Here is a 14,537-nt window from a genome sequence, read left to right on the forward strand (position 1 = left end):
TTGGATTAGTGTTAAACCCTCCTGATTAAAAATAAGGGTCCGATTAATGTGTGCCCTTAGGGCACATATTAAACTTTCTGTTTTTGGAAATATTTTCTCGAAAATTGAAAAAGCTGTCATTACTTTTTCAATCCTCAAAAAAATATTTCCAAAAACAAAAAACTTAAAATAACCCTATTCCCACGTATCAAAAAGGCAGTGTCAGTTAAAATGACCGCGAAACCGAAACTTCCAGTTAGCTTCACAAAAATAGCGAAGCTTCGAGTACAGAAAGCACCAATCCACTGTCCCCACTTCACCGCACCCCTAAACCAACTAAACCAATAAACACCCACCACATCAATAAAATCACACAAACCCAACTCATTTCCCCTCTTGGCAAGCCACGATTGGCTGGTTTCTGAAAGTTGTAGCAGTAGTTTCCTATTCTGAACACACCAAATGTTACACACACTTCCCTTTCTAAACAGTTGCAGTTAGAAACCTGAAATTCCTCGCCCACTCTCTCTCTCTCTGACACAAACACGCACACTCCATTAAACCCTTCACCAACTCCATTTACCATAATCTTCCTCTCGAACACACATTCTCTTCTAAGAATTCTAGAGAGAGAGAGAGAGAGAGAGAGAAAATGCGTGGTGAAGATCTTGAAAACAGAGGAGGAGGAACAGGGGAAGTGAAAAGCAGAGCAAACAATGGGAGCTACTCGCTCTCTTCTTCTTCCTATATGATTGATGATTCTGAGACCCGTTGGACTTCTTGGTTGGTTCCCGTGTTCGTGGTGGCCAACGTAGCTATGTTCCTTGTTTCCATGTACTTCAACAACTGTCCCAAGCACAATCCTGGGAACTGTGTGGCAAGGTTTCTTGGTCGGTTCTCCTTTGAGCCTCTCAAGCTCAATCCTTTGTTTGGTCCTTCTTCTTCAACGTGAGCAACTCGTTTCTAATTCTAAAGACACCCCATATCTTGGGTTTTATTATTATTATTATTATTATTATTTTCTGTTTTTTGGGTAACTGTTATAATTGGTGTGTGTATGTGTGTGTGATTGTTTGAATTTCTTTTGTCAATTTCTGGTTCTTGTTTCCTTTCTTTTTCTTTTTAAATTTAGAATTTGCTATTTTGGTTCGAATTTGGGACTGTGATCAAATAGGGGCGCTTTGATTATATTATTGTTTTGAGGTTACAGTTCTATGACATGGTGTCTCCTGCTTGTACCTTTAACTGATGATAGATTTCACAGATTAATGAAATTAGTATTGTTGGTGTAGGTTAATTTTTATTATTTTATTTTTGACTGATAAAATGATTTGAGGTGAAATATGGGTGGATCTTGAGAACTGAGTCTGTTCTTTGAGGCAGCTTTTAAGTTTTAATAGATATTTGCTCCTTCAGATTTTTTTTAGCTGAAAAGTGTTATTGAGTGGCATGATTTCGATTACTTGGACTTTGGAGTGCTTTTTTTAAAGGTTTTTGACTGGTTCGACTTTTGGGGCTGAAAGTGTGGAACTTTGTTGGATTGGTTAAACATGATTTACTTTTGGTAATTAGATTGCTATCCAAATTCTCATCTTTTGCAAATCATTGCTGTATTTGCTGTTTTTCAATAAATTTTCAGAATTTGGATTGGCTTGTGATGAATAAGTGATTTATAGCCCTTTACCTGCGTGGAATTGTAGTTCTGGGAGTTTGGTGACTACTGCAATGCCTCTCCTTCACTCTGTTGTGGAATCAAATTTAACTATGCCATTTCTTAGTTCCTGGCTCACAAAATTTTCTTGGAAATTTGTTAAATTAATTCTGGATTGTGGAGTGTGATTAGCGGTTGCATTGGTAAAATTTGTTAGATCTTGTGAAATGGTTCTTTTATTAACATATTCGATTCAGTAGTATGCTTTGGTTGTTATTGATCTGGCATGTCATGGGATCTGGGTTAGTGATTTAAGATGGAATTGGGTTCACTTGGATTTAATTTGAAGTTCTTATCAAGGACAACACTATCTAAAAGTCCAGCTTGGTTGTCCATGGCAAAGATTTTATAAATAGTAAAACGAGTCCTTTTGTGGGCTTGCAGGAAGTTTTGGTTTATATTGAATAGAATTTCTGATCAAAATAATTTTTTTGGTAAGAAACCTTTTTGATGATTGATCACTGGGTTTTTCTGTATTTTCAAGTGGCAAATCATATTCTTGTGAGTGATGAGATGGAAAGTTTCAGTCTTTTTTTTTTTTGAGCTAAATGATAGAAAAAGTTTCAGTCTTGAAAGGAGATCCACGAATGAATTTTGGTTTATACAGTAGATAGAATGTCTGATCAAAGTACAAGCATTTCAATTATTTGGGTGTCTTTTTCTGTCATTTGTGAAGTAAATGATTCAATTAAAAGCATTTGTGGTAATTCTTGAAGATTGGAGAGGTTGGGAGCGCTTGAGTGGACTAAAGTTGTTCAGAAGCATCAAGGATGGAGACTTGTCACTTGCATTTGGTTGCATGCTGGTGTTATTCATCTGGTTGCAAACATGCTGAGCCTGGTCTTCATTGGCATACGCCTTGAGCAGCAATTTGGGTTTGGTATGTTGCTCATTCTTTTAAATATTTTAATATAAATAATATAATGCTGACTAATGAATATAAGTCAGATTTGGTAAACATTGTGTAATTGTTTATAGCTTTTCACCAAATCCTTGAAAAACCATGCGTGAGAACCCATGCTAAAGTTGCCCATCTTTTCCTGTTATAATCTCCATAAATAACTTGTAGTAAAGTAAAAAAAAAGCATTTGAACTTGACTCATATATATATTAATGATAAAGAGCTAATCCAACCTTTTAAGTATTTATTGTCTTCTAATTTGATTATGATGTTGTGACCTGATATATTTCTTGGAATTTGGCAGTTCGTATTGGAGTCATTTACTTGTTGTCAGGATTTGGTGGGAGTGTACTTTCCTCTTTATTTATTAGAAACAACATCTCTGTTGGTGCCTCTGGCGCTCTCTTTGGGCTTCTTGGAGCAATGCTTTCAGAACTTATCACAAACTGGACTATTTATACTAACAAGGTTAGTCATGCTATCTGATTGCTGCTGCGTCTTACAGAGCTTGTTACAAAACATTTTATGTTAGTCATGGTTGTAATTTCAATTTTGTTTCCATACCATTGTGTGTCTGCTATCTGTTACTGCGTGTACTTTTAGACTTCACTTCAAAAACGTAATGGTTGCAAATCTTTGTTCATGTTATTATGTTGATTCTTTTTCTTTCTAATTCTCTCTCCTCAATTTCTTCCATAGGGTGCAGCTATGATCACACTCCTGGTCATCATTGTCATCAACCTTGGACTTGGAATTTTGCCACATGTTAATAATTATGCCCACATCGGTGGATTTTTGACTGGTTTCCTCCTTGGCTTTGTTTTGCTTCCCCGTCCTCAATTTGGGTGGTTAGACCAGCGGAATCTCCCTGCAGGCATTCCTGTCAAAACCAAATACAAGGCTTACCAATACGTGTTATGGTTTATTTCCATTGTTCTGCTGATTGTTGGGTAAGTTACTCTTCCAATAATTAAAACTAAGATTTTTTTTTGTCAATTGATTAGATTTTATTACTTATTGTTGAGATTTAGTTCATGTGTTTTAGGAATTGTCAAACACTAAATTGTTTTTTCTGTGCTTAAAATGATGCAGGTTTATAGTTGCATTGGTGATGCTTTTCCGAGGAGAGAATGGGAATGATCATTGCCCCTGGTGTCACTATGTGACCTGTGTACCCACTTCCAGATGGAACTGTGATAAAAATTAAGCCTCCTAGAAGGGTCTTCTACTCCTCTAGTGTCTTTTTCCCTCGTATGTAAATGCACATGGTTGTTTTTGAAATTGATCTTTGCTCTATTGTATTGTATATGCTTTTACTCTTTTAAGATTGGTGCCATAGTTTCTAAAATTGTCATATGTATGCGTAAATTGTAGTCATTCTTCCATTGTATCTGCTTGTTTGGTGCATTATTGTATTACGAATCAATACAATCTAATGTTGATCAACTTTAAGGTAAGGTAATAAAGGAAAAAAAAAAAATGTGGCGTCGCCCGGGTTCGAACCGGAGACCTTCAGTGTGTTAGACTGACGTGATAACCAACTACACCACGACACCTTGTTGTTTGCAAAATCGGAATTTTTTAATTGTAAGTAACACGTGCAAGATTTGTGTAGAATTGTGGATACACATGCACGCTTTGCATGCATAAAACTCACACAAACTTGATGAAGGACACACGATCCTCATTTTACACCAACCCAACATCTTTCCAACCATAAATTTTTTTCTTCTATATTATACTTGAATCCTTAGCAACTAGTGTTATAATAGTAGAAGAAGGAAATGGGAACCAATCAAATGGTTAGCGAAAATGTACCAAAGATTATTGGGTTATTGATGTTACTATCAATTGCCTCATTAGTATCTGCTGCTGATGAGTGCTCAGCTGTGACAACACTAGTCTCAACTTGCTCTACATTTATCACGTATGGTTCGCCAGATCCTTTTCCAGGATCACCATGTTGTGATGCCATGATGAGCTTGGACCTTATTTCCAACTCTATCGACAGTCGAAGATATGTTTGTAGATGCCTGATGAATGTCATTACCACCTATAATCCCAATGGCACAGCTATTGCTACCTTGCCGGGCTTTTGTGGAGTCTCTTTCGGCTTCACCGTTGATCCAAACACCGATTGCAACTTGTAATTAACTCTCTCTCTCTCTCTCTCATAGAACACACATGCACTCCTGAATTATTGTCCAGTGTTAATAATTACCTCATGTATTAAATATATGGACATTTTATTTCAAAACAGGAGGATATATTCACAGCCCGGCCCGTCTATCATCAATAATTCCTTTTTATATATATATATATATATATATATATATATATATATTATGAGATATATAGATTTTCTTTCCTACAATATATAGAACTTAAATACTAGTATGCAACAATTGCTGCATAATGATGTAGGAGCAAAAAGAAAGCAACATGTAGCAAAGCATTTTCCTATATATAAAAAAAGAGAAGATATATCTAATGCAAAATATATTTTCTTGTCCAACATTGATGGTTTATTAAGAGTCTTATCCAACTCTTTAGGCCTACATTTCTAGACCAATGAGTAGGCTAACCTTAGAGCATTCGCATCAGTCTGTTTAAAGTTTTCCGTCTTTTTTTGCGTAACAACCTATGTTTTTTATTTTACATAGTCACTTTTACAGAACACCCACATCAGTTTATCTATTATACACTCTCTTTTATTTAAATAATATTTTTTTATATATTTTTTATTATTGTTTTATTAAAATATCTCTCAAACTCACACGTTCCTTCTCTCATTCTCTCATCCCAAACTAGCAAAACCCTTCTCTCAAACTCTCTGCCTCACTCTCATTGCAATCTTTTCAACCTCTCTCTCTCTCTCTCTCTCTCTCTCTCTCTCTCAAATTTCCCCTTTTCTTAGATTTCTTTCATGGCAATGGCTATGGAGGCTAGTCCATATTTGTCAGCGATAGCATACACGGGACTGTGATGATTTGGGTTTGGGTTGATAGTTTTCCGTTGATGGTTTATTTTGGGTTTTTCATTTGATATGTTGGGGTTGATTTTCCATTAATTTCAGGTTTGATTTCCATTGATTTTGGGTTTGATTTTTTGTTGATTTTGGTTTTGATTTTCTATTGAAATTGTGGTTGGATTTTTATGTGTTTTAAAATGGTGGTGGTGGGTTGCAATGGTTGGGTGGTGGTGGGTTGTACTGGTTGGGTGGTGGTGGGTGGATGGTTGATCGGCTGTGCAGATGAAGAGAGACAGAAAATAAAATAAAAAAATATAATGATTTACATAGCTACGATAACCGTGTAAATATATAAGGTTACTGTAGAAAGTTTGGATATTTACACAATAATACAGTGTCATGCATGTGAGATATAAGCTATATTGTGTAAATTTTTGTACTTTTTCCCTAATGTGAGTATTCTTAGAAGTTTCTCTAATAGGCTAATCCATATTTGGCCCCATTCTAACCGTAAAGCAAGCACCACAATGAAAATGATTTTTGAATATGGGCCAGCTTTAGGAGTGGAAAGTTTTGACATAAGAGTGCCTAGTCCAGATAAAGTACAAACTTTCCTAGCCCATTTATGTTATTCTCATCTCAGGGTTTCTAACACTTACTAATCTCACATGAATCTTGCAGCATAGTTTGACTTGGGATGATAAGAATGAAGTTCGATCAAAGATATGGAAGGAAGACCAAATAAGAAGCCTGTCTTCAGCTAGAGAGGGTTTCAGGTTATCTTCAATGATGCAAATAAGTGATGCTTTTAGCATTAAGTACCTATGTCAATCTTGTATAAATGGGGAACTTTATCTTGTTAAATATATGCATTGCTTGCTTACTAAATACAGATCCATCAGGATCTTAAAAAGTTAAAATGTGTAGATGCATGCATGCAACCAAGATACATACCTTTGTGCTGCAAGTGTCTCACTGGATGCCCATAAATTTGATCGACTAAGTTGCCAAATCACAAATTCACACAGCAATTGCATTTGCAAATTCATTATCACAAATTGGGTCTTCGAAAAAATCCTAAACAAGCTTGTTTTAGATTTTGTGAAACGAAATCCATTATAAATTGTAATGAAGTATGCACATCTAATCTATCTTTATAATATATAAAAGTTGAATCATAACATCTAATGTTATCACCCTCCTATTGAGTCACATCATCGACATCGACCATATCACAATTTTTTTGTTGATTTATTTCTCTAATTTTTTTATAATATAAATAATAAATATATTAAACTGTCCAATATATTATTAGAAAAAAAAATTGAGATGAATGTGTAAATTCAATTGGTTAATATATTTAATATGATCAAAGAATTAGAAGAACAAATCAAAAAAAAAAATGGTGATGTGGCCAATGATTTGGTTTAGTTTGGTCCAATTCGGTTCAATTTGGTTCCATTTCAGTCAAATTTGGTTCTTTCGGTGTACATCAGTCCATTCGGTCACTTCTAAGTTCTATCCACTTGATCTAATTCGGTCCAATACAGTCTATTTTGGTCCAGTTTTGTCCAATTCGGTCCACTTTGGTTGATTCTACCCATTTCAATTCACTTACTTAAAAATGGAAAAATACAAGTTTGGGTTGAGAGCACCTATTCTAAAATTGAATTTATTAGTGGATTCCAATTAGCTCAATTGGTAAAGTCTCTAATGGTTGAATAAGAGATTTTGAGTTCAATCCCCGTCGACACTAAGAATCGATTGATATTTTGGTTTGATGATAAAGAACTATCATCAGAAGCGGATGTCATTGATTGAAACTCTCTAAAAAAATGAATTTATTAAAAATATAGATGACAAAAGGCAATATTATTATTCTTAATTTTTATTTAATTTAATGATTTTTGGTATTATCTTTCTTTGTATTCTTCCCACCCCCCGACCAATATTAGTATTTTAATTTTGAGTGAATTACACAATTTTATTGTTTTGATATGATATAATTTGAATTGAAAGACTAATTTTTAAGTCAAATGAAAATTAGGAGATTGCTATAACTATTGTTTTCTTAAGCTTTTAAATAATTAACCTGAGTACATGACAGCCTTTTTATGTTGACATTTGAAGCTCATCTTGCAATGTATAAGTTATTTAACATACCATGGTAGAAATTTCTTTATATAAATAAATTTATTGTCCTCTCCATTCTCTGACAAGAATGATCATATATATTTTCATACAAGCACATAAAATATTTAATATGACAAAACAAAGCCATTCTCTGACACGAATGATCATATATATTTCATTCAAACACACAAAATATTTAATATGACAAAACAAGGCCGCATGAAGCAAGTTCTTTATGTTGATGATTCTATTGTGTGGTTGGAAGAAGCATCAAATTTTTTACTAAAAGAAAAAGAGAGACAAAAATTGTAATTATTCCACACATAATTTTTATTTTTGGTTATGTAGCGTGAGCAATTGTTTTATTGTTTATAAAGATATTGAGTTGTCCCTTTACTTTTTACAAAGATCCACAATACTTCTAACATAACTGTCAAGATTCACTGCACTGAATCAAATTTGTTTAAGATTTAAACCTTGGTTTGATCCATTGACCGATGCAACCAATTGCCTCCTGATGTTCTAATTCAAACAATCAATCATAAAAGATTTTGAGTAATTAAGGGTCTATTTGGTACATGCATTTAAACAATAGTTTTCAATTTTTAAACAATATTACACGTATTTTTATACACTTTTTCACCCACACATATTTCCAAAAAAATACAAACAATATTACTATAATAACATTAGCAAATGGACCCTAACTATACTAACATGCTTCAAGCTAAAATAATACTGTAGCAGTTCAAGTCCATTGGTGCATGCCCCAATCACTCACACTGCACAACATATTGGTCTTATTTTATTTCTGCGTACCAAACCAATTCAAATGCTGCTTTGCAAGAAATGATGGAGAACAGTTCACAAGTCTAGTAATTCCATTCATTATGATTGATAAGTGAAATGATTTTGGACATATTACTAGCTATCATGCTAAATCACATTTCAGTTTATATAAAGATTTTGCTTTCACGTGATGCAACCACTAATAAAAAGGTTTTTGTGTGTGCCCTCTTTTATAATTACTAGGGGCCAAAATTGGAGTCAGAAAGGTCCAAAAAGAGAATATAATGCACAATCCAACAACTTTTTTTTTTCCGGTTATGTGCTGCTCCCACATTACTCTTTCAACATCACTTTCATAATAAGTCATAACCAGTGTCATATCATACCCTCAATATTTACTGTATGGCTTGTGATGGGTATCCAAGGTTGCATTTGTTTCCTTGCGGGTACTAGAAATATTGCTAGTTTGCTCTATTTAATGCAAGGAACTGATGAGATTTCTTGTCACTGTTATTTAGTTGATTAGGACAAACTAGTTATGGGACAAATGCCCATGTGTAGGCCACCGAAAGTTAATGAGTGAGAGGAATCTGTGAAATCCAACTCAAATGGGCGAGTACAATGTAACATTGGATTAAAATTTTAAACTTTCTTTGTATGTAAAAGCAAAAATCAGTGACTCCAATTCAGGGCAAAAAGACTGGTATTGTGTACTAAACTTTACTATCTGTTGGTTATAAAATGAGATATATTTATACTATCGAATGAAAAGACCTGGTACTCAGCCTAACCAGTAAGAAAAAGATTTGCATTTTTATTCCAACGCACACTTAACTAAGGAATCATGTAATGAAGGGGATTCTTATTTGTACAAATGGTAGTTCAAACTTGGGAAGGGCATAAAGAAATCAACGATACTTATTAAAGTAACCGTGGCCAGCCAAAGGCCAAGATCAACATGGCATCAAGTTCTGTATTCATGAAGCAAGAAGGCATGCATGTGAAGAAACTCATTAGTCATAAGAGATTTATGATTCATTTTTGTGCAACACACAAATTGCAAACTAAACCGATGTGGAACTTTTACCTATCAATAATACACATGAACAATCACATTGCACATTTGTCCTATGGAACAATTGGCTTTGACAACAGTTGTTTCAGATTTGGGTTTGAACTGATAACCAATACCTTGGGGAGTCTTCATGTAAGGTTTAACATATCATGTGTGGGATACTATCTTAAGCTTAAAACATAAGCCAATGAATTTGGCAATAATGTCTTCTCAACCGTTCATTTTTGTGACCACTGTCTGATGTGGAACTCAACCATATTCACAGATGAATAGTCCCATACCAGTGCATGTGAATTCCAAAAAAAATTGGTTTTGTCAGCTCTATGGTACATTTCCCCAAATAATCTACATGGAGTGCGTAGGGTTGGAGGAATGATTGCACTAGTGAAACACGACACATTGTGCAAGGGGGTCTATAAAAAGGACACTGATAGCAATATACTCAATTATGCTTTTTCTATTTGGACTTAAAAGGAAAAGAAAACTGCAAAGTGAACTTTAGCTTGGAGCTAAAAGTAATGATGATATCACAACCATTTGTAGGAAGGTGGTAGACAGATCCATGAGCAATGAACCAATCAACATTAGATTTTAGTTAGAACCATGATGAGATATATATATAAGCACAACTATGATTATGTTTGAACATACAGTTTAAAACATTAAGTTTCTGGCAACTTTTGATTGTGCATGGACAGGTACAAAAATCATGATCACATAATTACAACTCTAGCATTGCTGCCATACATAGAAGAAAAAAAATTACAACAAGTGGAATCACCTTAAATTAGCACTCCCAACTCTATTCAATTGACCAGAGGCTGAATAAGCTTTGTACCTGTACTCAGCTTGTTCAGCAAACCTCTTATCTGAATCAATCCCCGCATCCCACAACCCCTGAACAGATCTCCTTGTTGAACCGAATTTCTCAAACTCTAGCCTTTGCCTTGGGGCACTCTGTGACCTAACCTTAGCCCGAAAGGACTCCGTGTTAGCCATGTAGTTTGGGTGACCTGAGTACCCACCAAAATAGCCCCACGCATACTCACTTCTTGTGGGTGTGAATGGACCTCTTCTGGCACTACTTCCAGGCCTGGATGACAAAGAATGCACTTGTGGGCTGTTGTCAGCAGTCCTTAAAGCTGTTTCATCTCTTCCTAGTTTGAAGGAGCCAAGAGATAAAACTCCCCCAGAAGATGGTGTAGCCTGACTAGGAATTGGATTTGGAGCTTTTGTTGAGTGTTTTGACGGAGAGTTGTATGTCATAAAGCTCTCCTTATTATAATCAGAAGCAAAAACATTCGGTGATGTCTGAAAGGTTCTCTTACTTTCTTGGGAGTTCAAATGCGGTTTCCAAGTGTCTACTTCGAGAATCTTGTCACACTTCTCATCATCAGCATGTCCATTTCTTAATGAAATGTCACGGCGGTTGTTCCATAAACTTTCTTCCATCCAATGGTCTAACCACTTTGAACTACCATGTGCTTTGTCTAGGTTGATGATGTCCCTGAGGTTTGAATTTGAACCACATCTCTATGTGTGTGCGAACAAAGAGTGCAGTGAAAATGATTAGTGCAATGAAGACTTATGAGGCATTTGGATTATCATTCAAAAGCCAAATGAAGTTGGAGATTACAATTCAAAACATTAAAAAAATGGTAAATTGTTAAAAAGTTTAGAAGAGAAGTAATTCCTTGAGCAATTCAACATATTTTCTTCACCTTCCTTCACCACTTCCAAGATACAATCATATGAAGTCCAAAAAAGGGTCATGGCTGGAATATTGGAACATAAGCATTTTGTTGAAACTACATTGGCCTTTTTATCTTCAGTTTAAAAGATCCCAATTTACAGAAATTAAATAATTCAAAAAAAGAAGAAGAAAACTAGAGGTCATTCTGACTTCAAATCGCTTTTTAATTGCTAAACCACAATTCTAAGGAGAGCATCAAATAAATACCTTCAAAATTGAGGGGCCCTCAAATTTGGAACTATATGCTCGAAGTTGGCAATCATTTATGTCAGGAGTTGCAGGGACCTGCAAGAAGATGTAATAGAAAATGTACATCACCTAAATGCACAAACACATGACATTTTCTAGTACGTCAATCAGTCATTTTAGGCGACAGAATTATAGGATTGTATCATTACTTTGAATCTTTTTCGTTCTAACAATAGCGAGGATTTAATATGCTCAATTTTGGCTTGAGCAAGCTGCCAACAACTGAATTTCCCCCAAGAAAAATTTCTTTTTTTAATCAATCCCAACCTATCTCAAGACATTTCATAGTGCATGAGCATTAGTATTTGCTCAATTTGACTTCCCCTTGTTCCCTTTCTTCTCCTTTGGGCCACTCACTTATTTTCATTATATAAAAAAAACACCACATATAAATCAAATTTCTCCACGTATAGGATAACTAACAACTGAACTAAAAGAAGAAAAGAAACTTTACTTACAGGGTGACGTGACAGAGAGGACTTGCTGCTAGAATGGAAGGATTCTGACAATTGTGCGCGATTTGCACGTGCCCGTGCCTGCAATCGGACTAATGTTTGCATTCGCCTCAGCATGTTGGCAGTTTGCTTTCTCACCATGTGCCCTCTCACCAATGCTTGAAGTTTCACCAATGCTTTTAGTGCCTTTAGCGCCCTCCTTGCCTTTCAAATTCCCCAAAGTCAAAAAAGGTTAGGTTAATCCCTTCCCAAGTTAATAAAATAAAATAAAATATTTTTAAAAAAGCCTTAGATGCACAGTACTAAAAGTTAGGTTAAAAGTGCTACAGTTTAATATTAATTAGAAAACTTCAAAGTTAAAAGCAAAGATGGGTTGGGAGAGCAGAAACTTACAAAATACTTGAACCAGACTAGCATGGATATTTAAAAGGGTATAGGGTTGTGGATGAAATCATTATCTTTCTCTCTCTCTCTCTCCCACTTGCACACATACCCTCAATAAAATAAGCATTTATTACAAATTAGCTCTGTTTGATATGTGACATAAACAGCAAGAAAAAGTAAACTAAAGTGAAGAATCTAGTGGAAATAGTAGCTGAAATTGTGGTGCAAACCATGAAAATAGCACCAAAAATATTCAGGGACATGGGTCATTTCTTTGATCTGCTAATGTCATTCGAGTACAGCTAGTACCTACCAAGACTCTTGATTCTGGACAAATTATGGCAAGAAATAAAAAAGTATGGTGGCCATTTACAACATATGCAAAGCCATGATTAATTACTTCTATTAATGGATACATAGGATTTTAAAACTAATGATGTTTGCTCTATAATAATCACTCTTTAGAATCTGAACTTAGTTTCTTTATTCGAGAACAACAAATTTTACTGGATGAGGCAATTGGTTTTCTAATGAAAGCTAAGCATAAAATCTCAATTACTCACTTTATTAGTGGCTTTGTGCCAACCTTTTGTTATAAAATGATTCACATGCCCTCCCACAATCATAATCCAACATGCATGGAACCATGGATAATTTTTTTTTTATTAAATATTAAATAAAGGACATCTTAATTATGAATTTTTACAGACAAAATGGCGCGTGTGATGCGCACACACAAGATTTAGTCTAAAACCACATGAAAAACACTCCGACCGAGAATTTGAAAATTTAGCAGCGACCAGTCCACACACCAAAGTACACGAAACAAACATTACAGTGAAACACCTTGTACAACAGGGAATCTATACTTGAATAAATAAAAGAAGTCTGATAATGAAATGACTCTCAGCCATTCCTGTCGGTGCAATAGAATTAGAGAGTACCAACCCAATGACTCACGTTTTACTTTCATTTTTTTTCAATTTATATTTTTCCACAAATGCCCATGAAATTTTCAGAACTACTTTTTGACCCATGTTCTCCGTTTGGTTTACCTTGACTAAGACTTAAATGACCATCCAAATTTACCTGCACCTTACGTCTCAGACTAATGAGTCCATTACTTCGGAATTTACGTCATTACCTTATGTCTCAGGCCAATAAGTCCACCGCCTCGGTAAACTCGATGCGGTAAATTTGACAAAAGTAATTTTATTTACTCACGTAATTCTAGGAACATTTGAAGGGCAGTTCTGGAAAAAAAAAACAGAAAAAAAGAAACTGAATTCCAACTAACAAAACAACGGAATATGAAAGAGACTAACCAGATAGCCACGAAAAGCAGACTGTATTTTAACGGCAGCTAACTCCGCCGTCAAAAGCCGGTGCGCCACGTTGGTATTTCTCCCGACGTTACTGGTAAGTCTGACAACCTCAGCCGCCGCATGAGCCGCCGCGAGAGCAGCCTCCGCCACCGCAGCGGTGGCAGCAGCAACCGCTATGGCGTGCTTGTTGGGGTCATCCACTTGGTGCCGAGACGGCGTCCCTTTGTGGGAGTTGCTGTTTAGCGAAGCGATGAAGCTCCTCCGCTTCTGCTTCTCCTTTTGCGGCTGCGGATTCTTGGGCTTCTTGGACCCGAATCCGAAGAGCCGGCTGAGAAAGCCCATGAGCAGCTTAATGGGTCCGAGGGTTAAGTAAAGAAAACATGGTTTTTTGGTTTTGGAAATAGACACAGAGTATCGGAACTTTTTAGGAACTTTGGAACTATGAAAGAAGCTGAGAACTGAGCACAGAACTTGGTTTGTTTTTTTAGTTTTGGAGTGGGGATTATATGTAGAGAGATATGTGCGGGGGGATTGAGTAGTCGGTAAACGCGCTATTGAGGAGGTTTGGTTACACGCGCGCCCTTTGTAGTAAAGAATGGGGTGTTTAAAATTTCGAAATGCCTCCCTCTCTCTAGTCACTACTATTTATATCATAAAGTTCAACACTGTGATTTCTTTCTGTCTCTTCACTGGCAATCAGTCTCACGTGTTGCGTTCGTCACTCGCTCTCAATGCTCGTTAAAAATTGTTTTAGTACAAATGTACTATGTCAAATTTCACTATTTATTTGGTGGAATTATTGTTGACATCAG

The 14,537-nt window shown here is 35.6% G+C and overlaps 3 protein-coding genes and 1 non-coding gene across 5 annotated transcripts; 2 read left to right on the forward strand and 2 right to left on the reverse strand.

The window, feature by feature from the left end:
- Nucleotides 1–405: 405 nt before the first annotated feature.
- On the forward strand, nucleotides 406–3,981 carry LOC126699465 (RHOMBOID-like protein 3). Its single transcript, XM_050397301.1, has 5 exons — nucleotides 406–927; nucleotides 2,407–2,570; nucleotides 2,896–3,059; nucleotides 3,291–3,541; nucleotides 3,684–3,981. Exons 1-5 carry the CDS (start codon nucleotides 632–634, stop codon nucleotides 3,796–3,798), a joined length of 990 nt encoding a protein of 329 aa, XP_050253258.1. The 5' UTR covers nucleotides 406–631; the 3' UTR covers nucleotides 3,799–3,981.
- A 92-nt stretch (nucleotides 3,982–4,073) lies between these two features.
- On the reverse strand, nucleotides 4,074–4,147 carry TRNAV-AAC (transfer RNA valine (anticodon AAC)). The gene has a single exon. It is a non-coding gene; the product is annotated as a tRNA-Val (tRNA).
- Nucleotides 4,148–4,375: 228 nt separating this feature from the next.
- On the forward strand, nucleotides 4,376–4,764 carry LOC126699466 (putative non-specific lipid-transfer protein 14). Its single transcript, XM_050397302.1, has one exon. The coding sequence runs from the start codon at nucleotides 4,376–4,378 to the stop codon at nucleotides 4,739–4,741; it is 366 nt and encodes a 121-aa protein (XP_050253259.1). The 3' UTR covers nucleotides 4,742–4,764.
- Nucleotides 4,765–10,148: 5,384 nt separating this feature from the next.
- On the reverse strand, nucleotides 10,149–14,296 carry LOC126698313 (protein IQ-DOMAIN 23-like). Of its 2 annotated transcripts, XM_050395459.1 has the most exons (4): nucleotides 13,726–14,286; nucleotides 12,020–12,220; nucleotides 11,520–11,597; nucleotides 10,149–11,092 (listed from the first exon to the last, which is right to left on the reverse strand). In XM_050395459.1, the coding sequence occupies exons 1-4, from the start codon at nucleotides 14,065–14,067 to the stop codon at nucleotides 10,337–10,339; spliced, it is 1,377 nt and encodes a 458-aa protein (XP_050251416.1). In that variant the 5' UTR covers nucleotides 14,068–14,286; the 3' UTR covers nucleotides 10,149–10,336. The 2 variants fall into 2 exon arrangements, with proteins under 2 accessions (XP_050251416.1, XP_050251417.1); XM_050395460.1 differs by lacking the exon at nucleotides 11,520–11,597 and having other exon boundaries at nucleotides 13,726–14,296.
- Nucleotides 14,297–14,537: the final 241 nt, after the last annotated feature.

This window comes from Quercus robur, chromosome 9 (assembly GCF_932294415.1).
Source record: "Quercus robur chromosome 9, dhQueRobu3.1, whole genome shotgun sequence".
NCBI lineage: Eukaryota > Viridiplantae > Streptophyta > Magnoliopsida > Fagales > Fagaceae > Quercus > Quercus robur.